The following is a 26,693-nucleotide window of genomic DNA, read 5'->3' on the forward strand; positions in this document are numbered from 1 at the left end:
TTTGTAATGATGTTGTTCCGTCTCCGGCTTTTTTGCCCCAATCCAAAGCTTATGTGGATCCTGCTATAGGTAGGATCGCACACTACATTAAAGCAGTTAAAAAATCTGTTCTTGTTCCTGAACTCCAACCCTATGGAGATTATCTGGATACTGGCCTGTTTGAACCCCCATTTGCTTCCTGGGATGTTGGGGCCTTGCTGGAGGAATTCGATTTTGATTGGAAAGTCTTTTGCGATTTTTACATCGCAAAAAGCGAAGACGTCTTGAATGCTTGTCTTGACTCTATGTACCTTCTGATTGATTCCGATGAATGTGACAAGGATGATGTGGATCTGGTGATCTATGTATGGCAAACGATTTTGGATGAGTTGCACACACACCAACCAATTGATTCCAATAAAGAGACATCGTTGTCGGATGATTGTTCCTGCCTTTCTGGGGTAAAGCATGCGAGTCTTGACTTTGTGCAATCTGAAATGAATGAGTGTGCCGCTGTGGTTGATTCCTGTGCGAATCCTGAAGGATTCGCTTCTGACAGTGTGCAGTTTGAATCTGTGCGATCTGATGCCTGTTTCTCGGATGTTCCTGCAGATTGTGATCGGCATGAGTCTGCCGGTTTCCTCAAGGATGTGTGGGATCCTTTGTCATTTAGAAACAGATCTTTGAGATCTTCCGTCTGTGACCCTGCTATGGGGAAGAGTTCTCGACTATGCAGCGTCAAAAGTAAATTTAATATGCCTAATAAAGGTTGTCCTGTTGATGTCACTATTTCTTCTGCAGATGAGTCTCTGTCTCACCCTGTTCACACCTGTAAGGGCCCGTTGCCTGGGGACAGTTGCTTCAGGGTTTCGGTCCTAGATGCCTTGCAGTCTGCTCCGCAGATCGCGGAGGTTTGCGCTATAGAAGCGTCAGTTTCACAACCTAAAGTGAATTTTGATTCGCAGGTTTTGCGTTCTGATTCTTCGGATTCGACATTGTTAGCCGAATCTAAGAGTGAGACAGCGCTTCGGTTTTGCGAATCTGATGCTGAACCCTCTTTGCCTTATTCAGAGACGCTTTCTCTGAACCTGCCCTGTACCATGAATAACAATATGATGTCCAATCACACTGACATTTGTGAGTCCCTTTCTTGCTCTGAGGGAAGTTTTGACTCTCCACCCTGTACTCTGGATGAGTCAACATTGCCTTGTACAATATCTCCTGCCCTGCCCCTAGAGGCTCGTCTAGGTATTGCTGCTATTTTTACTTGTTTTTCTGCAGTTTTGGAGTTACAAGCTAGTTTGACTGCCACACAGAATTCTGGGTAGAGTGAGAATGAAGTTAGGGAGTCAGTGTGTGTTCCAGTAAATATACCTGTACATTCCCCTCATGATGATGAGATCCAGTCTCAGGTTATGGTGGAACCATTCCTGGGACATCTGCCCTGTCCACAAAATAAAGTTCCAGTTTTGCCCTGTAAAATGGATAGTTCAGAATCCTTTTTAGAAAACTTGAAAAATGATGCTCCTGAGGTCTTGTTGGATGTTCTGGAGGTCTCCGAGTTCCTCCCAAAGGGTGCAGAACTTGTAGGAGATGTCTCCTGCCCCCTGAATTCTTCTGAGGGGTTACCCTCTTCCGTAGGCATTGCTGCCTTGCTGGCTACCTTTTCAGCTCTGATGGAGCTTCACTCATATGTAGTCAAAGATGATATTATTGTCACAGAAATTTCTGAATTTGTATCCGAGTCTTCTTTTGGAAGTCCAGTGCCTGTGACCTCCACTCATGATGATTCTCTGTCCGGTACTGGTTTTGGTCTTGTCGTGCTGGACTTGGGGTTGGCAGTTCCCCGACATGTCCTGAGGGTTCTCCTGTGCTGGTGTACCCCAGTGTGCTCTGTGACCCAGAAAGCCCAAGTGTGTCTCGGTTACCAGCGTACTCAGATGCTTCCTCGGTGGAGACATGCTCTGATATGGCCTGCCTGCTTGCATGCCCAGAAGTGGTCCCTGAAAGTCTTGATCTTGATGGGTGTCCTAGTAATTCTGAATCCGGAATTGTCATTGGTTCCATGGGGGTTCTTGGTAATTCTCCATGTGAGCCTGGTGATTGTTCTGCCCTCTTGGGATCTCTGTGGAGCTTCAAAAGGTTCTGGGAGATTCCGGGAGAAATTTTGCTTGGTACACTGGATAAGATCAACGGTGGCTTTTGTGTTGTAAGGGACACTTCAAACAGGTATTGTGGCAGGTTTGGTATTTTCGGACGCTCCGTGGAAGGTGGTGGGTATTGTCTGGAGGGTGTCGATGGCTTCTTCTCTGGTGTTCACAGTCCTGATGGGTGTTATACTGAGACTGGTAGTACTGATGGGCATGTTTCGGTGGCTTCTGTTTCCGATGAGGTCGGTTTCGGGTGGACTGACTCTGGAATTGGACCTTGTCGGGCTGCCCCGACCTTCATGAGTCTTCAGTTTGAGTCTGTTGCTAATAGCAGTTTTGGGGGTCGTCTGGAATTCGACCCTGGAGGGGGGGGTACTGTGATGATTTGCTCAGCTGCCTGTGCAGACAGGCAGCCCTTTGACCATTGTGTAAGTTTGCATGCTGCAGGACTCTGGAAAGAAGAGTTTCTGTCAGTTTTGCAGCTTGTGCTTGCAGAGGAATTTGCATACGTTGTCATGCAAATTGCCTGGCCACATTCATTGGAGGCGTGTACTATAAGTACTATGTCTTTCCCACAATGCTTGGCTGGTCATTTCCCTTCCATGCTCAGTTCCTGATGGACACTGCTGGAGTGTCAGCCATTGCTATCTAGTATAGTTAATTCCTGGGGGTTGCTTTAGGCTCCCCTTCTAGCCCAGTTAGGTTGTATTATCTGTATTGCCTGTTCTGTCTTGTCTTGCCTGTTTGCCATTGTCCTGTCCCTATGGTGGTTGACAGGAAATGGTTCTGATCTATGTTCTTGGAGTATGGCTGGTGCAGCGGTTGCTACCAGCTATCTCTTCTGTTCTGTCTTCTGGGATCGCGCTAACTACTTTGTGCTAGCGCTGGGGATCCTTCTGTTCTGTCTCCTGGGATCGCGCTAGCTACTTTGTGCGAACGCTGGGGATCCTTCTGTTCTGTTTCCTGGGATCGCGCTAGCTACTTTGTGCGAGCGCTGGGGATCCTTCTGTTCTGTCTTGTCGGTCGCGATTGCGCTGTCACCAACGGCGGTTGATAGCGAATCGTTCTGTCTTGCTGAGATCGCACTAGCCGCTAGCGTTAGCGGCTGTGGATCTTTCTGATCTGTGTTCCTGCTTGGATCACACTTGCTCTGGCGGAAGAGCGGTGGATCCTTCCTGCCTAGTTCTTGTTTTTCGTGTGTCTGTCTTGTCCGCTGCGCTTGCTACAGGCTCGGTGAGGTAACCGTTAAGCAAGCGCTCGCGTCCCCTGTTTCATGTTTGTCTGTTTATGGTTAGTTAGGCGTGCTTGTCTCTATTGTGCTTATCACGTGGAGATCGCGCATAACCGCGTGCACTGTTGCGAATGAGTGCGGTGTTCGCGGTTAGCTAGCGGTTGTTATTTTCCGTATCTCCTTATTGTATTTGCTGTGCCTTTGCTACCCTCGTATTCTATTCTGTTCTGCCTTGTGTCACGTCTCGCGATCGCACCTCTCGCGATCGCGTTCCTATTTCGTATCTGCTGTTGTGTGTGCGCGGTCGCGGAGTGGCGACTGGATTGGCGCACACACATACAACCTATCCCTTTTGCTCAATCTCATTCGCAATCGCCTCTCTTGCGATTGCGTTCTGCGCTTCGTACAATTCCTGTCTGGCACTTGTGGAGGTACAGAGGATTGGTTCCTCTGCACTGCCCAGCGCCATCTGCCGACAGGAATTTCCCTCTACAGGTGCATAGCACCTTTTGCTGGGTTCCTGCAAATTATACGCTTGTGGAGGATCTCCGCCGTGTCAGCGCACGCGTTGTGCGCTGATCACGGGGAAAGTTCCACAATCGTGACAGTTATTAAATGCTTTCTTTGCTTCTGTCTTCACAAAAGAAACAGCACTGTTGCAAACTACAGAGGCGGAAGAGTCTCAATCTTCTAACTGTAATATTAAATACTTAACGCAGGAAGAAGTGAAGGCAAGACTAAATAAATTAAAAATAGACAAGGCACCTGGCCCGGATGGCATGCATCCTCGGGTCCTAAGGGAATTAAGTTCAGTTATAGATAAACCCCTTTATCTTATCTTTTGTGACTCTCTTGCAACTGGCAGAGTCCCAGTGGATTGGCGTACAGCCCACGTTTTCCCATTATTTAAGAAGGGCAAAAAATCTGATCCAGGAAATTATAGACCTGTAAGTTTACCATCAGTTGTATGCAAACTATTTGAGGGGTTACTAAGAGATACTATACATGACTTCATAGTAGAAAAAAATCTTATTTCTCAGCATCAACATGGGTTTACTAAAGACAGGTCCTGTTTGACTAACATGCTCAGCTTTTATGAGGTAGTGAATGCTAATATGGATATTGGGAATGCTGTAGATGTGATATACTTGGACTTTGCAAAGGCCTTCGACACTGTTCCCCACAAAAGTCTGGTGCAAAAGTTGAGGATGCAAGGACTGGGGAAGAGTCTGTGTTCATGGATAGGGAACTGGCTAATGGACAGAAAACAAAGAGTTGTGGTCAATGGATCATACTCAAAATGGGAGACTGTTAGCAGTGGGGTCCCACAGGGGTCTGTTCTGGGTCCAGTGCTCTTCAATTTATTTATTAATGACCTAGTAGATGCAGTAGTGAGCAATGTTGCTATTTTTGCAGATGATACAAAATTGTGCAGAATCATTAACTCTCAGGAAGATAGTGTCATATTGCAACAGGATCTGGATAGGATGGCTATATGGGCACATACATGGCAGATGAAATTCAATGTTGACAAATGTAAGGTCATGCATTTTGGACGTACTAATGGTCTAGCACCATACAAAATAAATGGGATACAGTTGGGGACATCAAACTTGGAGAAGGACTTAGGAGTACTCATTGACAACAAGTTAAATAATCGTACTCAATGCCAAGCAGCTGCAGCTAAAGCTAACAAAATTTTGGGATGCATTAAAAGGGAAATAAAAACTCGAGATGCTAGCATAATATTGCCCCTGTTTAACTCTCTAGTAAGGCCACATCTGGAATATGGAATTCAGTTCTGGGCACCACATTACAAAAAAGATATTGCAGTTTTAGAGCAGGTGCAGAGACGAGCAACAAAATTGATGCGTGGGATGGAAGGTCTCACTTATCGAGAAAGGTTAGATAAACTGGGTTTATTTAGTCTAGAGAAAAGACGCCTTAGAGGGGATCTAATTAACATGTATAAATACATCAGAGGGCAATATAATACCTTGGCGGATGAGCTTTTTGTCCCTAGGCCTTCTCAAAGGACTAGAGGACATGATCTGCGCATGGAGGAAAAATGTTTTAGCCATTTATTTAGGAAAGGGTTCTTTACAGTAAGAGTGATTAAGATGTGGAATGCATTGCCACAGGAAGTCGTTATGGCAAACTCTATACCTGCATTTAAAGGGGGCTTAGATGCTTTCCTTGCGTTGAAAGACATCCATGGCTACAATTACTAGGTAATGCCTAATGATGTTGATCCAGGGATTTTATCTGATTGCCATCTGGAGTCGGGAAGGAATTTTTCCCTTTAGGGGCTAATTGGACCATGCCTTGTAAGGGTTTTTTCGCCTTCCTCTGGATTAACAGGGATATGTGAGGGAGCAGGCTGGTGTTGTACTTTATACTGGTTGAACTCGATGGACGTATGTCTTTTTTCAACCAAAATAACTATGTAACTATGTAACCTTACACACTTCACACATCAGTGATTAATCCCATGATGCGTGAAGCAGGTTAGAATTCTTGCAGATCTTGCTGTACACACTTTGTCTACTTCAATAAACTACCAGACAGTGGTGATTTTAAGAGAGGTCATTACTAAGTGTCCTTTTTTTGCTGCCTCAAGCAAACAGCTTTCATCATCTTTCTCAGGTGAATAAAGGAAAAAGAACATCAGACTACTTTCTAGAGGTAATGTCCCCATTTCCCTTCATACTGACCTATAAAATGGAGCAACGTGATTCCTTATTAGCACTTGTAACGTATATATAAAAGACAGGAACCCCCCAAAAATAACATGTTTTACTGTCAGTTTCATATTGATATAATCATTATAGCTCCAGATATATAATCCTGGTATTATATAGCAAGGACACACTTTACACCAGCATATCTGCTGCACTTCCTGTGGGAAGGGGAACTAACTGTTCTTTGTTGTAGATGGGGGACTAGTCTTTGTTGCACTGTTCCTGCCATAGTTAAAGGGTGTTCTCCATCTTATTCCAGGTATGGTGATTTTGATTCTTTGTTAGGGCCAGTTCAGTTCACACTAGAGCAAAACAGACACGGTAAGCGCATCTGCTAGGCGGATGCATTCCGTTCATTTTGCATCCGCCTGCAGCTATTTCACCAACGATTCCGGATCTGCGCATCCGCCTGTCCACTTTGTGTCCTGCGTCAATCACGTCCGCCCATTGCATAGCCACTCACATGTCTCGTTGCCTCTCAGTCCCTTGGTACACAGCCCGGTTAGTAATTGCAGATAAGATGCAATAGACCAATTCTCCCTAGCAACAGGGAGAATTTTCATTGGTCCACTATGAACCAATGAGAATTCTACCTGTTGCTGAGGATTCCCATTGGCCTTTTGCAGCCCAATGGAGATCCACATGCTTCTGCCGACCACCAGGCTGTGTACGGGGACCGAGCGGGGTGATCAGTGGCGGGACACGTGAATTATCACATCACAGCAGCGATTTAAATAGGCGAAGCGGATGTGCCAACTAGCCTAATGAGAACAGACAGTTCTCATAGGCTTTCATTGCATACATTTTCCCACCTGGTCCGGGAAAATGTGCAAAGTTCGGACTCTGCGTTCCACTTAGCGCAACACAGCAAGCGGGGTCCAGTTTTTTTTAAACAAGCGGAGTCAGATCCTACTTTTAAAATTAGGATCCACTTTCTGAGCCAAGCGGAGCTTAAAAAAATGTCTTAAATGGGTACATATTTTAAGCAAGAGTGAACCGACCTGCACACATCTCTCTGATCTCTCATATGCTAGAGAAAGAGATGAGAGCAGTGCAGTGACAGAACAGCTTCCCTGATACTCATTGCAGACGTGATGAGCACATGATATCCAGAATGCTGATTGCTGTTACAGAATGCCCCAATGTAAATCTGCACAGATGTGATTTCTGGTTCATATAATGTGTTATGTACAATTTTACTTTGCTGCACTGTTCCTGCCTGAATAAACACCCAGCTTCTACCCAACCCTATCGCAAGGTGGAGTTTATTCATCATTTGTGCAACAATTATTTAATGCAAAAGTGGTTGAACGGTTTTCAACAGGTAAAATCAGTGCTGGGCCAAAATTACGCATGAGCGTAATTACGCATCGTAATTCAATGTAAATTTACGCGTAAGCGCTACGCGTAACTTACGGTCTTACGCGTAATTATTTACGCGTAAGGAGTTAAGTGGTATCGTAATTACACTGTCTACCGTAATTGCTAGGTATGCGTAATTTCACGAAGACTTACGCGTAATTTTACGCGTAATTACTAACATAAAAACTCCCCTTTTCTAACAGTAGCCAATCAGTCAACATCCTAAGCAACCAATAGTATCTTCTCCCGCCCTTCAGTATATAAGCGTACGTTTTGACGCATACGAATGATGTGTACGCAATCACATTGACGGCTATTGCGTACACATCGTCCGTATGCGTCAAAAAATACGCATTAATTGGTATTACGGCACTACGCGTAACATCGTAGTGTAAGCGCCTACATTACGGTATCGTTACGCGTAACTGCGTAAGTTAACGCGTAATTACAGTGTTGAACCGTAGATAATTTCCTACGCCGTAACCGTAATTGCGTGATGCGTAATAGCGTAAAATTACACGTAATGATCTGTAAGTGTAGATTTTTCCATTACGACCAGCACTGGGTAAAATATTTCTCAACAGAGTAAGGGCCCTTACACACCAAAACGCGTTTTGTGAGACGTTTTTGTTTAAAAAAAAAAAAAAAAACCGCCTCCATTGATTTACATTGGAACCGTGGTAAAATCACTGTAACATTATCCTGATTTTTTTTTGAAAAATCTTAATTTTTACCATGATTTTAATAGAAGCCAATGGAAGCATTAAAAATAAAATAAAAGGACCCACAAAACACTCTTTGGTGTGTCAGGGCCCCGAGAGAAAGAGTATTTGACCATAAATTGGCGATTTTGCTTGTTTGCCCTCTGACCAAGAAATGACCATTCTATAATTGTAATGGTAAGTATATTGTAGCAGTGAGGGACAGAATATCAACAAAAGAAACCTCACAAATCCAGCGTCCTAAAGTCAGAACTTGATGTGCAGGTAATGTGTGAGATTAGGACGGGGTAACCCTGCTTGTTCACACTGAGGGCAATTGCGCTGCACTTGCTGATTGCCAGTGATTGACAAAGCACTAGTGCAGTGTCACCCTATGAGGGGGTTCTCACAGCAGTGTTGTGATTTTTAGAAGATCAAAATCTTGCTGCCTGTACCAATTTTTCAGAGCGATTCTGCTTAAAAGGATGCGCAAAAATACAAATTATTTTTAAAAATCATTCTTAAAATCGCCATCGCTAAAGGGGCCCATACACTGGTCGATTAGATTGAATGATCAATCAATTTGATTGAATCGATTGAGGGTAATCTGGACAAACGATCGATTTGCAGCCAATTTCTGACCAGATGAAAAATCTAGGTCGATCTGCTACTGGCAGCAGATCAATAGCCCATAGAGTTGCATTGGATCTAATGCAACTTAGATTGATTTCAATAGATTTCCAATTGATTTCATCTTGAAATCTATTGGAAATCTGTTCTTAGTGTGTGGCACACATCAGATAGATTTCTGTCAGATTTGATGGTCGAATCTGCTGCAAATCTATCAGTGTATGGCCACCTTAAGTGGTTACTGCTTGCATTTTGCATTGTGTATTAAAGGATACCCGAAGTGACATGTGACATGATGAGATGGGTATTTACATGGGTATGTACAGTGCCTAGGCTAGCACACAAATAACTATGCTGTGTTCCTTTTTTTCTTTCTCTGCCTGAAAGAGTTAAATATGAGGTATGTAAGAAATTCGATGTAAGACTAAGGAAGCAGGAGGAAATAAATTATATATAAAAGTACAAATTTTATTAATGACCAAAATAAACACACATATATGTAAATCTATTTAAAATTGACCAGAACACACAGGTGGGCCACCATGTCTAGGCCAGATGAAAAAATGTAGGGGATCTAAAAAAATATTGATAGTGCGCAATCCATCAAATATCTTAATGCAAAAAAGGGGGAAGCGACTCCTAGCAGGTAACATTGAAACAAAAGACCTTGGAGAGAAATATATCATTGGTTTTAAAGGCCAAGTGTCCAGGACCTAAATGAAAAAAAAAAAAAAAAAAAAAAAAAAACATCCTAGTAGAAGAGCACAGGTGTATCAGATACTGGCTGTGTTGCTGCAATGTTTCATTGGTTTTAAGGGCCAAGTGTCCAGGACCTAAATGGGAAAAGACATCCTAGTAGAAAAAGCACAGGTGTATCAGATTCCGGCTGTGTTGCTATAATATTTCCAGTGATTTGCAGGATCAAAAGGCTGAATAACGGCTGATAGAGAGATTCAATCCATCACAATAGGTGGTCTTACTGCATATGTTATCACAAAATAATTGATGTGCAGGTCCACAGGTCAGGCAAGCTGTCTCATTTATGAGCTATAACAATGGCCAGGTGCATAGAGGTAGATTGATAGGCACACACTGTATGTGGCAAGCACTTCGGGCTAGTAAACAAAAAATTTTATATTCACAGCAAGCCTGACACATCCGCAAGCCCCAGGAGCAACAAGCAATTCACCAGAGTTAGTGCCCCAATCAGAAGCACATTCTGAGACAGATTCACAGGCAAGTGTTTAAACCACAGACATATGCAGGTACAGGTGGTGTGATATTAAAGTTGATATAGTTTATTCATGGAACAGTCCGCCAGGGTCATCCCTTCAGCAGCATCAACTTGATGTAGACAAACTCAAAATTCCAGCCAACAACAGCATATAGCAGCATATAGGTGCATCCTAGGAAGCTGTTTCAATGATCATATGGTAAACAGTGGTTACTCCATAGGAGGCTGTTTTCAAGTCACCAGTAGAAATGCATATCATTGAGGTATACTCATCTGAGTAGCTGGTCACTGCAAAGTACATCCACAGGAGCCCATGTGCTGCCACCACAAGTGTGTCTGGTCACAAAGAGAGCCTTAGAGGCCAACCGGTTTCACTGGTGAGATTACCAGCATCATCAGGGCAGGCTCAGAAGTTTTGCTGCCTGTGGGAGAGAGGAGCCGGCCTAAAATGGCACTGGGCGGCCAAATAATGCTACCACGCCCCCCCATGACCACTCCCACCCCACCATCACAGGATGCAGGTGGTGAGTGAGAGGTGGAGGCAGAGGCGTGATGCATCCAATTCTCCGCATGTACGCACGGCGTTCCCCCCGCGTCCGCATGCGGTGATGCGGATCAAAGGAGGGAACGCATATATGCGTACAAGTGCACGCACAGTGTTTCCCTCGCGTCCGCAACCGCCAAGCGGATCAAGTAGGAGGGAACGCGTATATGCGTACGACTGTACGCGACCCACAGAGACCCCCAAACAGGGCCGCTATGGAAATGCGGCCGACGCAAAAGGGCTCCGGGAACGCTGAGGGGCACGGACTATTAAGACCCCACCCCCTGATCGATGGTAAGGAGAAAGGGTGGCCCGGCTGTCCCGCAGGCGGGGCCCCGGGTCCCCTGGGCCGCCCAGTCGCCATCACCGCCGGAGCGCCACCATAGCCGCGGCCAAGTGTGCCTAGGGGCAACAGGAAACGGGGCAGGGGGGGGGAGGGGAGGGCCACGGGGGGAGGAGGACAGGGAAGGCCCACAGGCAGGCCACGGGCCAGCAGGCATTAGCCCAGTATATGGTCCATGTCAAGCCAAAGACTGGGCCGACCCCGAGCACCCCCCCAGGGCACATCGATCCCCCACCAACCCCACCCCACATCCAGGACCACCAGCAAGTGCGGCGCGCCGGGGGGGCCATAGCTACCACCTCCCACAGGATCAGCAAAGTCATCGAAAAAAGTTACATATTGAAAAAAACATAGTATAATAATGCAAAAATATTTCCATTAATAATAAATCCCTAATAGCTATATATAATTAAGTAATCATAAGCAAAAAAATAGAATACGAAAGTAAAATGAAATAATAATAAATAAACTGTTGTCCTGCCGATAGGGGACCAAACGAGAGGAGACCAAGGACAAAGTGGAGCAACGGGGGGCCACGCCAACCCACCAACCACCATCAAGGAAGTGTCAAAGATCATATCTAAATTAGATGGCATAAAAGGTTTTAAATCAAAAAAATATATAAGGGTCGGGAAAAGACCCGGTTTGCAAAATTTGCACCCATGGGTATGAGAGTACAAATTTTTCCCCAATCTAAGCAGATTACACCTTCCTTTAAGGAGAGATGGGAAAATAACTTTGAGGGATGCTCCAAGGTCATGATGACATTAATGATCGAGTTACATCAAATTGAAATTACGGCCATTGATACTCAGATCAAGGAATTTGATAGTAAATTGGAGCCCCTCAGAGAACACCCATTTCTCCAGCAGAGGAAAGAAAAATTGAAAAAACATTTAGAAGGCTATAATAGAAATATAGTGGATATCAAAGAAAGAAAATTTGAACGAGATCGTTTGGCCTACGCTATGGGACAAGCCTACAGATGGACTAACACCAGACCTCGGAGGGATCCTCGCCCTCACCCTCACCCCAATCCCATTACACCACGTCTACCTGCTGGCCCTAAACCCAGGAATCCCCATCCCCCCAAACCAACACCTGTGCCCAACCGGCCTAAGGGTTCCTCTCTGTCCTCTCTTCAGAGTACCGACTCACAATCTGATTTGCTCACCCTTCACAAATCACAATACCTTAAGTATGGTGCACCTGATATCTCTCAAGCACATTTTGACATCTTTTCAAATAAGAGGAAGGATGCTCCTTCAGCATCCTCTTCTTCGGAGTCACTGTCCTCCAGTATTCCACAGTCTGATGCACGCACCTCACTGGGGAATAGCTCCCCATCACATGGTTCATCTTCATCGTCTTTTTTAGGATTGGACCCGCAAGACACGAGAAACAAAGGGGGCACCCACAAACACAAAGAGAAAAAGGACAAACAGGGGCCACAGACCAAGCAGGGCAAATCTCACTAGGGGGATCACAGGGGATTTCTTTGGAGACAATGCAAAAGCAAATTATCAATATCTCAGACTTTGAATTAAATGAACATCATATTACCGTGCTCAGTCTTGGATTGGGCTTTTCAATTACAGCTGATCTGGATAAGTTTGAGTTGGTCAAGGATCTTCACTTATTTTGCAGACGTGTGGCTTTGAAAATACGCTATGCAAATACATCTGGAGAGGATCATTTCTCTCCATTGGTCAATAATACTCAGGATCAGCAGATCCTTAGAGATCTTATGGATCTACAGGCATTCTCCAGTGTCCCCCCTGATTCACCAAGTCCCTCTGTCTCAGGAGACTCTGTGATTGAACGACCCAATACAATGAAACTTAGACCCAAATCTAAATTCTTCCCAGCCTTGTCCTCGATATCAAGCTTACAGGTATTTGCACAATCTGTAATGAAGGATTTGGAACTTTTGCCCACAGGCAGGGGTTGCCCTTCTAACCTCACCCCTGATCAACGTAGGGCGTTACAGGACCTATCCTCAGCCCCAGATTTGGTGGTCAAACCCTCGGACAAGGGGGGCAATGTGGTTGTCATGAGTACATGCCAATATGAACGGATGTGTTACAACATTTTGAACAATACTGAGTGGTATGAGAGGGTCTCGGCGTCGAGGATGCAAGCCAGCCATCAAAACTTTCAGGATATATTGGGAGATGCCTTGTCGATGGGCATTATTTCCAAAAGGATTTATCGTTTCTTGTGGAATCCCAATCCTAGAATTCCAACTTTTTATGCCCTCCCAAAGACACATAAGTCCACTACAGACCCCCCTGGACGCCCCATTATATCGGGGTGTGCCTCTTTGACTGAAAATGCAAGTCGATATGTGGATGCGCATTTACAGCCCCATGTGAGGGCATTACCTTCTTACGTACGTGATACGACTCATCTACTTACCATTTTAGATGATATTAGCATCCCTACTGGTGCCTGGCTTGTCACCCTTGACGTCGAGGCCCTCTATTCCAGTATCCCTCACACTGAGGGACTTGAGACGATCAGATCGGTTTTGACGACCCTTCCCATTGATGCCATTCCTCATAATATGTTTTTATTAAGGCTATTGGAGTTTCCTCCAGGTGCAGGGCACAGCGATGGGGACCACCTGTGCCCCGTCCTATGCATGCCTGTACCTGGGGGAATAGGAACAATGTATTTTTTCAGATGCGAACCTGAGTGATCTTTTGGGGCATGTACTTACCTGGCATCGTTATATCGATGATATATTTTTAATCTGGACAGGAACACAACAACAGATGTTTGATCTGGTCAATTTGCTAAATAATAATGTTTTCAACCTCAAATTTACCATGACTATGGATACTCACAGTATCCCGTTTTTGGACATTATGATTTCTGTGAACGACCAGGGAGTATTACAGACGGATCTTTATAGAAAACCCACAGCAGCTAACTCCTTGCTTCATGCAAGAAGTTTTCATCCCACACACCAGATACGCAGTATTCCTGTCGGGCAATATTTGAGAGCCCGACGGAACTGCTCTGATGACAGGAACTTCCATGCCCAAGCTAATGATTTACAGCAACGATTTAGGGCTCGCGGTTATCCCAAAAAATACCTAAAGAAAGCCTATCATCGAGCTTGCGATACCCCTAGATCTACTCTCTTATACAATCAATCATCGGGACAAAAGTCTCGAAATGAACTAGATAGGGGTCTTTCCTTCATTACCAAATACAATGATCATCACTTTCAGGTCCGCGCCCTACTTCAGAAACACTGGCATGTGCTCACGGGCGACCAGCGTGTTGCCCCCTTTGTTCCGAGGGAGCCCTCTGTTACCTACAGGCGGGCCACCACCATAGGTGATACCTTGACACGTAGCCACTACTCAGGTAGAGGCAAAACCAAATTATGTAATTGCACAGTTCTGGGCACTTACCCATGTCATTCCTGTAACCAATGCAGGTACATCTATGTCGGTAAACAGTGCCCCCTTGTGATGAGAGACGTTGTATTAACTACCAGACATTATGTTAACTGTGAGACGGAGGGGATAATTTATCTCCTCCTCTGCCCCTGTGGGGCCTTTTGTGTGGGCAAGACTGGCAGATCCCTTAACAGACGTATTTATGAACACACTTATGGTATCCAGGAGGGACACCAGACACCTGTAGCCCGACACTTCGCAATTTGCCAGGGGGGTAACCCCAGGAAAATTCGATTCTTTGGCTTGGATAGGGTACACCGGGACCCACGGGGAGGGGACTGGGACGGGAGACTCCTCCAATGTGAGGCCTTCTGGATTTACAAACTTAAGGCCTTTCGGACACCGGGCCTTAATGAAGGTATTGATTTCGCCCCATTTCTGTGACAGCAGTGCTCTGGCTCATGGCCATATGTTCTCTATTTTTCATTATTTTTGTTCAATTTCTAAGGATGAATCTTCATATTTTCCTTTTGCTGTGCTTAAGCTGGCGGCCTTTTTGCGCCCGAACCGGGTCTTTTCCCGACCCTTATATATTTTTTTGATTTAAAACCTTTTATGCCATCTAATTTAGATATGATCTTTGACACTTCCTTGATGGTGGTTGGTGGGTTGGCGTGGCCCCCCGTTGCTCCACTTTGTCCTTGGTCTCCTCTCGTTTGGTCCCCTATCGGCAGGACAACAGTTTATTTATTATTATTTCATTTTACTTTCGTATTCTATTTTTTTGCTTATGATTACTTAATTATATATAGCTATTAGGGATTTATTATTAATGGAAATATTTTTGCATTATTATACTATGTTTTTTTCAATATGTAACTTTTTTCGATGACTTTGCTGATCCTGTGGGAGGTGGTAGCTATGGCCCCCCCGGCGCGCCGCACTTGCTGGTGGTCCTGGATGTGGGGTGGGGTGGGGTTGGTGGGGGATCGATGTGCCCTGGGGGGGGTGCTCGGGGTCGGCCCAGTCTTTGGCTTGACATGGACCATATACTGGGCTAATGCCTGCTGGCCCGTGGCCTGCCTGTGGGCCTTCCCTGTCCTCCTCCCCCCGTGGCCCTCCCCTCCCCCCCTGCCCCGTTTCCTGTTGCCCCTGGGCACACTTGGCCGCGGCTATGGTGGCGCTCCGGCGGTGATGGCGACTGGGCGGCCCAGGGGACCCGGGGCCCCGCCTGCGGGACAGCCGGGCCACCCTTTCTCCTTACCATCGATCAGGGGGTGGGGTCTTAATAGTCCGTGCCCCTCAGCGTTCCCGGAGCCCTTTTGCGTCGGCCGCATTTCCATAGCGGCCCTGTTTGGGGGTCTCTGTGGGTCGCGTACAGTCGTACGCATATACGCGTTCCCTCCTACTTGATCCGCTTGGCGGTTGCGGACGCGAGGGAAACGCTGTGCGTGCACTTGTACGCATATATGCGTTCCCTCCTTTGATCCGCATCACCGCATGCGGACGCGGGGGGAACGCCGTGCGTACATGCGGAGAATTGGATGCATCACGCCTCTGCCTCCACCTCTCACTCACCACCTGCATCCTGTGATGGTGGGGTGGGAGTGGTCATGGGGGGGCGTGGTAGCATCCTTTGGCCGCCCAGTGCCATTTTAGGCCGGCTCCTCTCTCCCACAGGCAGCAAAACTTCTGAGCCTGCCCTGATGATGCTGGTAATCTCACCAGTGAAACCGGTTGGCCTCTAAGGCTCTCTTTGTGACCAGACACACTTGTGGTGGCAGCACATGGGCTCCTGTGGATGTACTTTGCAGTGACCAGCTACTCAGATGAGTATACCTCAATGATATGCATTTCTACTGGTGACTTGAAAACAGCCTCCTATGGAGTAACCACTGTTTACCATATGATCATTGAAACAGCTTCCTAGGATGCACCTATATGCTGCTATATGCTGTTGTTGGCTGGAATTTTGAGTTTGTCTACATCAAGTTGATGCTGCTGAAGGGATGACCCTGGCGGACTGTTCCATGAATGAACTATATCAACTTTAATATCACACCATCTGTACCTGCATATGTCTGTGGTTTAAACACTTGCCTGTGAATCTGTCTCAGAATGTGCTTCTGATTGGGGCACTAACTCTGGTGAATTGCTTGTTGCTCCTGGGGCTTGCGGATGTGTCAGGCTTGCTGTGAATATAAATTTTTTTTTTGTTTACTAGCCCGAAGTGCTTGCCACATACAGTGTGTGCCTATCAATCTACCTCTGTGCACCTGGCCATTGTTATAGCTCATAAATGAGACAGCTTGCCTGACCTGTGGACCTGCACATCAATTATTTTGTGATAACATATGCAGTAAGACCACCTATTGTGATGGATTGAATCTCTCTATCAGCCGTTATTCAGCCTTTTGATCCTGCAAATCACTGGAAATATTATAGCAACACAGCCGGAATCTGATACACCTGTGCTTTTTCTACTAGGATGTCTTTTCCCATTTAGGTCCTGGACACTTGGCCCTTAAAACCAATGAAACATTGCAGCAACACAGCCAGTATCTGATACACCTGTGCTTTTCTACTAGGAAGTCTTTTTCCATTTAGGTCCTGGACACTTGGCCCTTAAAACCAATGAAACATTGCAGCAACACAGCCAGTATCTGATACACCTGTGCTCTTCTACTAGGATGTTTTTTTTTTTTTTTTTTTTCCATTTAGGTCCTGGACACTTGGCCTTTAAAACCAATGATATATTTCTCTCCAAGGTCTTTTGTTTCAATGTTACCTGCTAGGAGTCGCTTCCCCCTTTTTTGCATTAAGATATTTGATGGATTGCGCACTATCAATATTTTTTTAGGGGATCCCCTACATTTTTTCATCTGGCCTAGACATGGTGGCCCACCTGTGTGTTCTGGTCAATTTTAAATAGATTTACATATATGTGTGTTTATTTTGGTCATTAATAAAATTTGTACTTTTATATATAATTTATTTCCTCCTGCTTCCTTAGTCTTACATTGATCATATTGAGAAGTCTCAGACTTGTGGAGGATTATCTGTGATAGGAATTTTTAGGACCCATTTGTCTAAATTATGTAAGAAATTCCCCTTTTTATCTCTTACTTGCTCTCGGAAGACATTTTCTGCTAGGAAAGTCTTTTATAGTTGGAATTTCTTATCAGTGAGGGTCACACTGTAGTCACTTCCTGTCTGAGTCAGGACTGAGTCAGCCACTTACATACCTGATATTTAACTCTTTCAGGCAAAGAAAGAAAAAAAAGAAACACAGCATATTTATTTGTGTGCTAGGCACTGTACATACACATGTCTATCTCATCATGTCACATGTCAATTCGGGTATCCTTTAAGCTGTGTTAAAAAGCTGTGTTAAAAAGCGATGTGCAGGGGATGCCATACTAAACACAGCTCATTTACAGACACAATAGGAGACAGATGCAGGATGCTTGTCAGCCTTTATGTGATGTACAGCACAATATAGAGCATGGTGCCATGGCTATCAGTAATAGGAAGAATTTGTGACATTTTAGTGAGTACGAATATGCAATGTTGCCTTCTCATTCACATAACCATTCCAAGAACTTTCCTGTGTAATAGATCACAAATTATACAAATTAGACCCTGAAGAAGGAGAAGTACAGGTAGTCCTCGTGTTACGTACGCCCGCTTTAGGAATGCCCCGCCGATACGAACGGCCCGCCGATAGCTCCGCCCCGTCGATGACGTCACCGCGAGCGCCAGATTGCTATGATTTAAATGTTTTTAAGTACTTTAACATTGATCTAAAAACGCCATGTGTGTGTGGGGAGGTAAGCAGCTACATACCCCGTGCCCTGGCGTCACCCTCTGCCTCTGAAAACCAGCTCCGTATCATTAAACAGATCGGCGTCCTCTGACGCGGGCCAGGAGGCGACCCGGCATACTGAGCATGCGCAGCATGTACAGTATCCGGGTCAGAGGGCGCGGATCTGTTTTATGATACGGAGGTGGTTTTCAGAGGCAGAGGGTGACGCCAGGGCACGGCAGATGTGCGGTATGTAGCTGCTTACCTCCCCACACACACATGGCGTCTTTAGATCAATGTTAAAGTACTTAAAAACATTTAAATCACAGCAATCCGGCGCTGTCCCGACTTAAGGACAGATTCAGGTTAAGAACGAGATGACGGTTCCTATCTCGTTCGTTAACTGAGGACTACCTGTACATAAATGTAACAGAACAAACACTAATGTGCTATATTCCGATATGACCCAGGTGTGGGCTGCAAATGTATCCCACCAAACAGAAGACAATTATTAAAAAATCCATATGTGATGCCAGATATGTAATTTTTAGTCTTCCCCAATATTAATAAATGAACCTTAAAGGGATACTGTAGGGGGTCGGGGGAAAATGAGTTGAAGTTACCCGGGGCTTCTAATGGTCCCCCGCAGCCATCCTGTGCCCGTGCAGCCACTCACCGATGCACTGGCCCCGCCTCCAGTTCACTTCTGGAATTTTAGACTTTAAAGTCTGAAAACCACTGCGCCTGCGTTGCCGTGTCCTCGCTCCCACTGATGTCACCAGGAGTGTATAGCTTGTGCCCAGTATGGTCTGGGCCTGCGCAGTACGCTCCTGGTGACATCAGTGGGGGCGAGGACACGGCAACGCAGGCGCAGTGGTTTTCAGACTTTAAAGTCTGAAATTCCAGAAGTGAACCAGAGGCGGGGCCGGAGCATTGGGGAGTGGCTGCGTGGGCACAGGATGTCTGTGGGGGACCATTAGAAGCCCCGGGTAACTTCAACTCATTTTCCCCCGACCCCCCTACAGTATCCCTTTAAAGAAAACCTGGAACAGAAAAAGTGCCCCTGGGGGGTAGTTACCTCAGGAGTAGAAAGCCTCTGTATCCTATCGAGGCTTCCGCCATCCTCCTCCATCCCACAGTGGTTTTGCTGGGCCTCTTCGAACGACGGCCATGTAAATATTTACTTCTCCGACTCCAGCGCAGGCGCGGCTCTTGGGTCAGGATCAGAAGGAAATAGCCGATCCCAGTCGGGTCCACTCTACTGCGCAGGCTATTTCCGCCTGATCCTGAGCCAAGAGCCGCGCCTGTGCTGGAGCCGTAGAAGGTATAATCTGCACCACAGCTTGACAAATTGTCGGCTGTGGCTTTGGAGGGGCCAAGCGAGACCACTGTGGGACGGAGGAGGGCAAGGGAAGCCTTGATAGAATCCAAAGGCTTCCCCCTCCCGAGGTAAGTACCTCCCAGGGCACTTTTTTTTTGTTACAGAGTCTCTTTAAGAAAAGTTAACTTGAGGTAAAAATAAACTGATGAGATAAACAACTGTATTTATTCCTTTTATATTTAAAAGTAGGTTGAATGTCTCTAATCAGTAGCAGCAACTATTGACCTTGTCCTACCTCTCCCCTGTTATCAGAAGTTGTATTCTACCAGGAAAACCTTTACTGTAATTTGCTAATCAGTGATGTTTGCTATATTCCCTGACAAGACAGAAGCTGTCAATTCCATGCCTAAAAATTAACTCTTTCAGGCAGAAAAACAATGCAAGTAAAACAGCCTTATTATCAGTATGTTTTGCACAGTATATACACTTGCTTATCTCATCATGCCACATATCGCCTCAGGTACACTTTAAGACACCCAGAAAATAGTTGTGTCCTGAATCACTAAGTATGGTATAAGATGAGGAAGGGGGGGGGGGGGGGGGGGGGGTTCGGGTCTGTAGATTTGGGTAATAAGAGATTGTAAAGGTCACATAACCACATTTTCTGCAACTGTAAAGTAACCAGTAAGAAGTTTACTAATGTAATGTATACATTCCTAGTGGTTTGTGTAACCCCAAGCTGCTTGGTTACTTTAATGTAGAAGGAAACCAGTATAAGTTATGTTGCTGTTGGCCCAGAGCTTGGGGTTTAAAGAGAAACCGTGACCAAGAATTAAACTTCGTTCCAATCAGTAGCTGATACCCCCTTTCCCATGAGAAATCTATTATTTTTCTCAAATGGATCATCAGGGGGCTCGGTATGGCTGATATTGTGGTGAAACCCCTCTCACAGGAAACTGTGAGGACCATGGTCCTGGCAGTTTCTTGTCTGTGAACCTCATTGCATTGTGGGAAATAGCTGTTTACAGCTGTTTCCAACTGCCAAAAAAGCAAGCAGCAGCTGCTTCTAATGACATCACCTGCCAGCAGTAAAAATGTCACCATGTGATAAATGTCAGAATGTAAATCAGGGAGAATAAAACTTTTATAATGGGCAAATACTGACTAAATCATTTATACATAATTACCGTATATACTCGGATACAAGTCGACCTTGTGTATAAGTCGACCCCAATATTTAAGCCCCTTAAGCTGGAATTGTTCTCTTTCTCCAGTATAAGTCTACCCCTAAAAGTTAACGATTGCACTTGGGGACCAGGAGTGGTTAATGGCTGCACTGCATACAGTATTTTGGCCATTAACCCCTCCTGGCCCCCAAGTGCAACCATGCATTGTCTCCCTCCCTCCCTGCAGAGCACGTGGCTGGAGACATTGATCCTACCTCCCACCCACCATCACCCAAAGGGTGTCCCCCTCTCTATCCCCATCCCCACCGTGTGTAATGAAATGCTGTGTAGTCCACAGCAGGAGCAAAATGGTTGCAAAGGACTTTAATCTTCCCTCCCTCCCTCACCCAAAGCATGTCTACATCTCTCTATCTTCCCCTGTGTAATTGAATGCTGTGTGCAGCAGCAGTGAAGTGGCTGCTGGGATCTTTAATTGTCCCTACCTTCCACCCACCATCACCCAAAGGACGTCCACCAGTCTTTATCTTCCCCCTGTGTAAAATGCTGCGGAATCGCTGCAGCCGACTTACTGTATGAGTCCAGCACAGATGATCACCCAAAGGACGTCCACCAGTCTTTATCTTCCCCCTGTGTAAAATGCTGCGGAATTGCCGCAGCCGACTTACTGTATGAGTCCAGCACAGATGATCACCCAAAGGACGTCCACCAGTCTTTATCTTCCCCCTGTGTAAAATGCTGGTGCCGACTTACGATACCGGCACCAGCTGTCACGCACTCTCCACTTCCTCACTCATGTTCCATCATGTGACTACGGGAGCTGGCGGTATGCAGACTTGCGTGCATTAGAATTCCGCCTCCAGAAGTCACATGACGCCGCGCGAGTGAGGAAGAGGAGTGCGCATGACAGCTGGTGCTGGAATCGTAAGTCTGCTGCGGCGATTCCACAGCATTTTACACAGGGGGAAGATAGAGAGTGGTGGAGGTCCTTTGGGTGATCGTGGGTGGGTGGGAGGATGAAAATCCCCGGCCACTAGTCCACTACAGGGAGTGGGAGAGAGAAAGGCAGCCCTCTCATCCTGGCTATAAGTTGGTAAATTTAGGACTATCTCAAGTACAAGTCGACCCCCCCACTTTTACACTTTGAGTTAGTCCTAAATTTCTCGACTTATAGCCGAGTATATACGGTATTGTACAAATGAAGCACTTTTTTTTTTATTACATTAGTTCACTGGAGTTCCTCTTTAAAGTGTACCTGAGATAGAATATAAAACAAAAAAGATTCAGGCGACGGAGGACGGCGAGGGACCAATTAGCCTGAAGTGGGCTGGAGGAAGTCCCAGGTATGTATAATTTTTTTTATTTTTACCATCTCTGGTGCATTTTAAGGCAGAAAGTCACACTGCAATAATAAGTTTATGAAACATTCATAGTGCATGCGGTGCACGCTACAGAATGGGGATGGGCCACACATGCATGGCCGAACCGCGCATGCCCACTACACCCCGACAGGCTCCATTACTGGGACCAGCAGTAGAAGTAGAAGGTCCAGGTGGTGGAGGAAGATGGCGAGGGACCGATTAGCTTGAAGGGGGCTGGAGGAAGCCACGGCTATGTATCATTTTTTTTATATCGTCATCTCGGGTTTCAAGATGCCCTTATAAAGTCAAACCTCTTACTGTGAACATAGCCTAAATTCTGGTCACTCATAAACAGAGCTGATTGTAAACTTCTTAAACTATCAGATTTAAAATGATAGCAAGAAAAAAAATTTTGAAAATAAAAATCATAAAGCAGATCTCCACACTAAATTAAAAATCCTGTAGACTCGCTGTAAATGGAAAGTTAGCTGTCTTGTCCTGCAAAGCCGCGCTGAAGACCCCGCATCACATGACTTCCAGCGCCTGGCCCCGCCTCCCCTCTCTCCACGGAGAAAAACGCCAAGCAAATATCCTTAATCTGAGTTTCCAGCTATCACCTTAGATAAAACCATGATCTGAAACCACTGCAAACTAAATGATTGATCTAAGGACAACTCAAGAGAGAAGAATATGGAGGCTGTCATATTTATTTCCTTTTAAACAATACCAGTTGCTTGGCAGCCCTGCTGATCTATTTGGCTGCAGTAGTGTCTGAATAACACCAGAAACAAGCATGCAGCTAATCTTGTCAGATCTGACAATAATAATAATTGCAGTATTTGTATAGCGCCTTTCTCCTGTCGGACTCAAAGCGCTTGCGAGGCAGCCACTAGAGCGCACTCAGTAGGCAGTAGCAGTGTTAAGGAGACTTGCCCAAGAAACTCCTTACTGAATTAGGTGCTGGCTTACTGAACAGGCAGAGCCAAGATTTGAACCCAGGTCTCCTGTGTCAGAGGCGGAGCCCTTAACCAATACACTATCCAGCCACGGACAATAATGTCCGAAACACCTGATCTGCTGCATGCTTGTTCAGGGTCTACAGCTAAAAGTATTAGATGCAGAGGCAACTGGTATTGCTTAAAAGACAACTGAAGTGAGAGGGATATGGAGGCTGCCATATTTATTTCCATCTAAGCAATGCCAGTTGCCAGGCCCTCCTGCTGATCCTCTGCCTCTAATACTATTAGCCATAGCCCCTGAACAAGCATGCAGCAGATTGGGTGTTTCTGACATTAATGTCAGATCTGACAAGACTAGCTGCATGCTTGTTTCTGGTTTTATTCAGATACTACTGCAGAGAAATAGACCAGCAGGGCTGCCAGCCAACTGGTATTGATTAAAAGGAAATAAATATGGCATCCTCCGTATACCTCTTACTTCAGTTCCCCTTTAAAAGGAAATAAAAATGGCAGCCTCCATTTCCCTGTCACTTAAGTTGTCCTTTAACTTGTTGATTTAATTCTGCATAATTGTCGTAGCTTTATAACATCTGATATTACAGGAGTCTGACAGCCACAGTCATGATTCATAAAGGCAAATGCATTGTGGGACTTGTAGTTCCTTAACAGCTGAAGAGCCAAGTTTGTCTATCACTGTGATATGCCATGGAACTATCACAACTGAAAAGGATACTGCCAGCATAAAGGTGCCCACTTATGATACAATCTTGATTGTACAATCTTACCAAATCCATGTAGTAGAAGGGTAGATTGAGCAAATATATTTTGAATGGATACTTCAGGTAGTCCCTCATATTACATAGAAGTGGTGAACTTGTGCAATCAGTATCATTACTGGTCACCGTAAGGGCGCGTTCTCACTAGGGCGATTAATGGGTGATTCCCGCTGATCACTGAAGCATTATCGCTTTTTAAAGCGCTAGCGCAATAGTAATCTAATAAAACGTGTTGCCTGCAGCATTTTGCCGCGATTCTCGAGCGATCGCAGTACATCGCTTGAGCAAGCGCTGTTCGCGATCATCGGGAATTGCAGGAGTGTATAGTGATTTTACCGCGGTAATCACAGGAAAATCACTTGCGCTAAGTGCTACCGTTGCACTTTTAAGTGTGAATAAGCCCTAAGGTGGCCACACACTATACGACTGATTGAAAAGATGCCCATTAATGGTACAATTTTAAGTGAATGATCATATTTTCGATCAGACCTTTCAGCTCATACTGAGTGAACACATAGAAGCTGGTTGGTGCGATCGATCCACAACAACCGTATGATCAATTTCCTTAAAAATGGTTGATTGGTGTGTCAGATTTTTTCTCCATAGAAATGATTGTAACTGGTTTAATTACGATTGCAAATTGGATTCTTTAGTGGTGTGGAATGGATCGATTACATGTCATCTTTTCTTCTGATCTGAATGATTCTAATGAAAATGATCGTTTGTTGAAAATCGTTAGCGGGCACCTTAACATTTGAAAAATCTGTCCAAAGTATCACACACTTGTGTTCAATTTTTCCCCATTAATGAAGGAAATGACAACTCCGAAAAAAATGCTATGGTTTTCAAACCAAGAAACTGACAATAAATCCCACACCAATAAATTCCTAAAAATATAGATCAGAAAAATCAGTCAGAGCCGGGACACACTAGAGCAATTTTAGGTGCATTTTTGAAGCTCTGACAATTGCTGGGGCTTTGCTAGCGTAAGTCTATGGTGTTGAGCCCACTAGAGAGCTTGCGATTTTTGAAATCGCAAACGCAGGACATGCAGCATTTTGTAAGCGTTTGGGCTCCAATACGTAGTATGTGAGTTAACTTAAAGGACTACTCCAGCGAAAAAAAAAGGCAGCTAAAATCTGACAAAACCGAAAGGTTTTGGACTAGTCCATCTCCTCATGGGGGATTCTCAGGGTTTTCTTGGTTTGCAAAAGCCTTTCCTGAATGGCAGTTTAACTGCCAAAATAGAAAGATACCAGCCAGCCTCCCTACTCACTTGCACACTATTTTGGCAGTTAGACTTAGCAACAGCCTTTCAGAAACTGCTTTTGAACACACACACACAAAGTAAACACCCAGAGAATCCCCCATGAGGAGATGGACTAGTCCAAAACTTGTTGGTTCTGTCAGATTTTAACTGCCTCATTTTTTCACTGTAGTGGTCCTGTGATCGCTGGAAAACGCAGCGCAAATCGCCAACAAAACGCTGACACAAGATTTCTAGTGTCCTCACTCATGATCAACTAAAATAAAAAATAAGAATATATTTTTCTGTACAGCCGATCACTTCTCAAATTGCCTTAAAACCAAATCTTTTTATTGTATCGTGTGTGGCCACCTTTAGAGGTTTCTCCCCCAGAGACGGGCAGTAACTCCATCACTCCATCACCAACACTCGCTGAAGTCCTGGAACCCACTGCAAATTGCAATCGCTAGCGTTTTGTAAGAGCGGTTTGTAAGCGATTTCATGAGCATTTTAGGGAGAGATTTTAGAAAGCGTAATCAACTTGCCAGCGGTTGTGTAGCGATTAGCGATAAGCGTTTTAAAGTCTGATTGGTCCTTTCAATTATTTTTTATTTTGTTACAGTGTGCAGTAACTTTAAAACGCTAGCAAAATCGCTCCGTGCAAGTTTTGATGAGCGATTACGCCAGTGATTATATACTTTACATTGAAGCGCAAACGCTTACAAAATGCTGCATGTCCTGCGTTTGCGACTTTGCTAATCGCAATCGCTTCTGTGGAATTTGCACCATCCATTTACATTGGCAGAGCGTTTAGGGAAATCGCTAGCGATTTCTCACGCTCCCAAAACGCTCAAAAAATCGCTCTAGTGGGTTCCAGCGCTCACGCGCTGGCTATAGTGACCGTCCAGTGTGGAGAGTAACAGAAAGAAATTATGTAACTGTCTCACGAGGTAGTTAAAAGCAGAGCCAGGAAATAACCCTTCCACGTCCATTGCAGGACTGTGTGCCCAGCAGCAGCAGCAGCAGCAGCAGCAATGCCCACACACAAGGCTGCATGGAAAAGTTAAAGGGGTTTAAGAAGACTTACCTGATGTCCTGAACCAGATAAGGAAATTGTATCTTCTGCCTGTAAATTCATTCCCAGAGGAATGCTGATGCTGGGACTGGCTGGGCTTCATCCAGGCAACTTTTCCCAGTCCTGTCAGGGTGCCTTCAGTCTGTCTCCTGCTGGATCATAATTGCCACTGATGCCAGGAGCAGCCGCCCTGGCCATGCACGAAGTCTGCAGCTCAGGAACAAGGCAGCCAAGCTGTTGGAAGGGAAGCTGAAGCATGAGTGAGACAAGGCACCCAATGATAGAGAGAAGCAAGCATCCCTGGTATACCTTAAGCTGTGTGCACTCCTTGCTCTTCCCTAGCGGCCACTAGGTGATGCTGCTGCACATTTACTAATAATTATCACATAGACATATTATTTCTCTGTTACTAACAAGAGATTTATAATGTAAGTAGCACAACAAAGAAAGTCAGCACAGAAGACATAAGGGCACAGCAGTGCGTACGTTAAAAAGGGGCGCTGGGAAAAAAGGGCGCCGGGTTTTAAACGATAAACATGGATAACGTTTAAAAATATAATGTACTATATTTCGTTTAAAATTAATGTTTTATAAAGTTATAAATCATTAAATAATGTGCATGAAATTGGCAATTGTGA

At 45.2% G+C, this 26,693-nt stretch overlaps 1 protein-coding gene across 1 annotated transcript in view; it reads right to left on the reverse strand.

Annotated features, from left to right (window-relative positions):
- SGCG (sarcoglycan gamma) overlaps nt 1-26,292 on the reverse strand; it is a 340,821-nt gene extending 314,529 nt beyond the window's left edge. The window contains exon 1 of the mRNA XM_068266947.1: nt 26,068-26,292. Within this exon, the coding sequence (XP_068123048.1) occupies nt 26,068-26,118 (51 nt within the window). The 5' untranslated portion in view covers nt 26,119-26,292. The remainder of the gene's footprint in view (nt 1-26,067) is intronic.
- Nucleotides 26,293-26,693: the final 401 nt, after the last annotated feature.

This window comes from Hyperolius riggenbachi, chromosome 2 (assembly GCF_040937935.1).
Source record: "Hyperolius riggenbachi isolate aHypRig1 chromosome 2, aHypRig1.pri, whole genome shotgun sequence".
NCBI lineage: Eukaryota > Metazoa > Chordata > Amphibia > Anura > Hyperoliidae > Hyperolius > Hyperolius riggenbachi.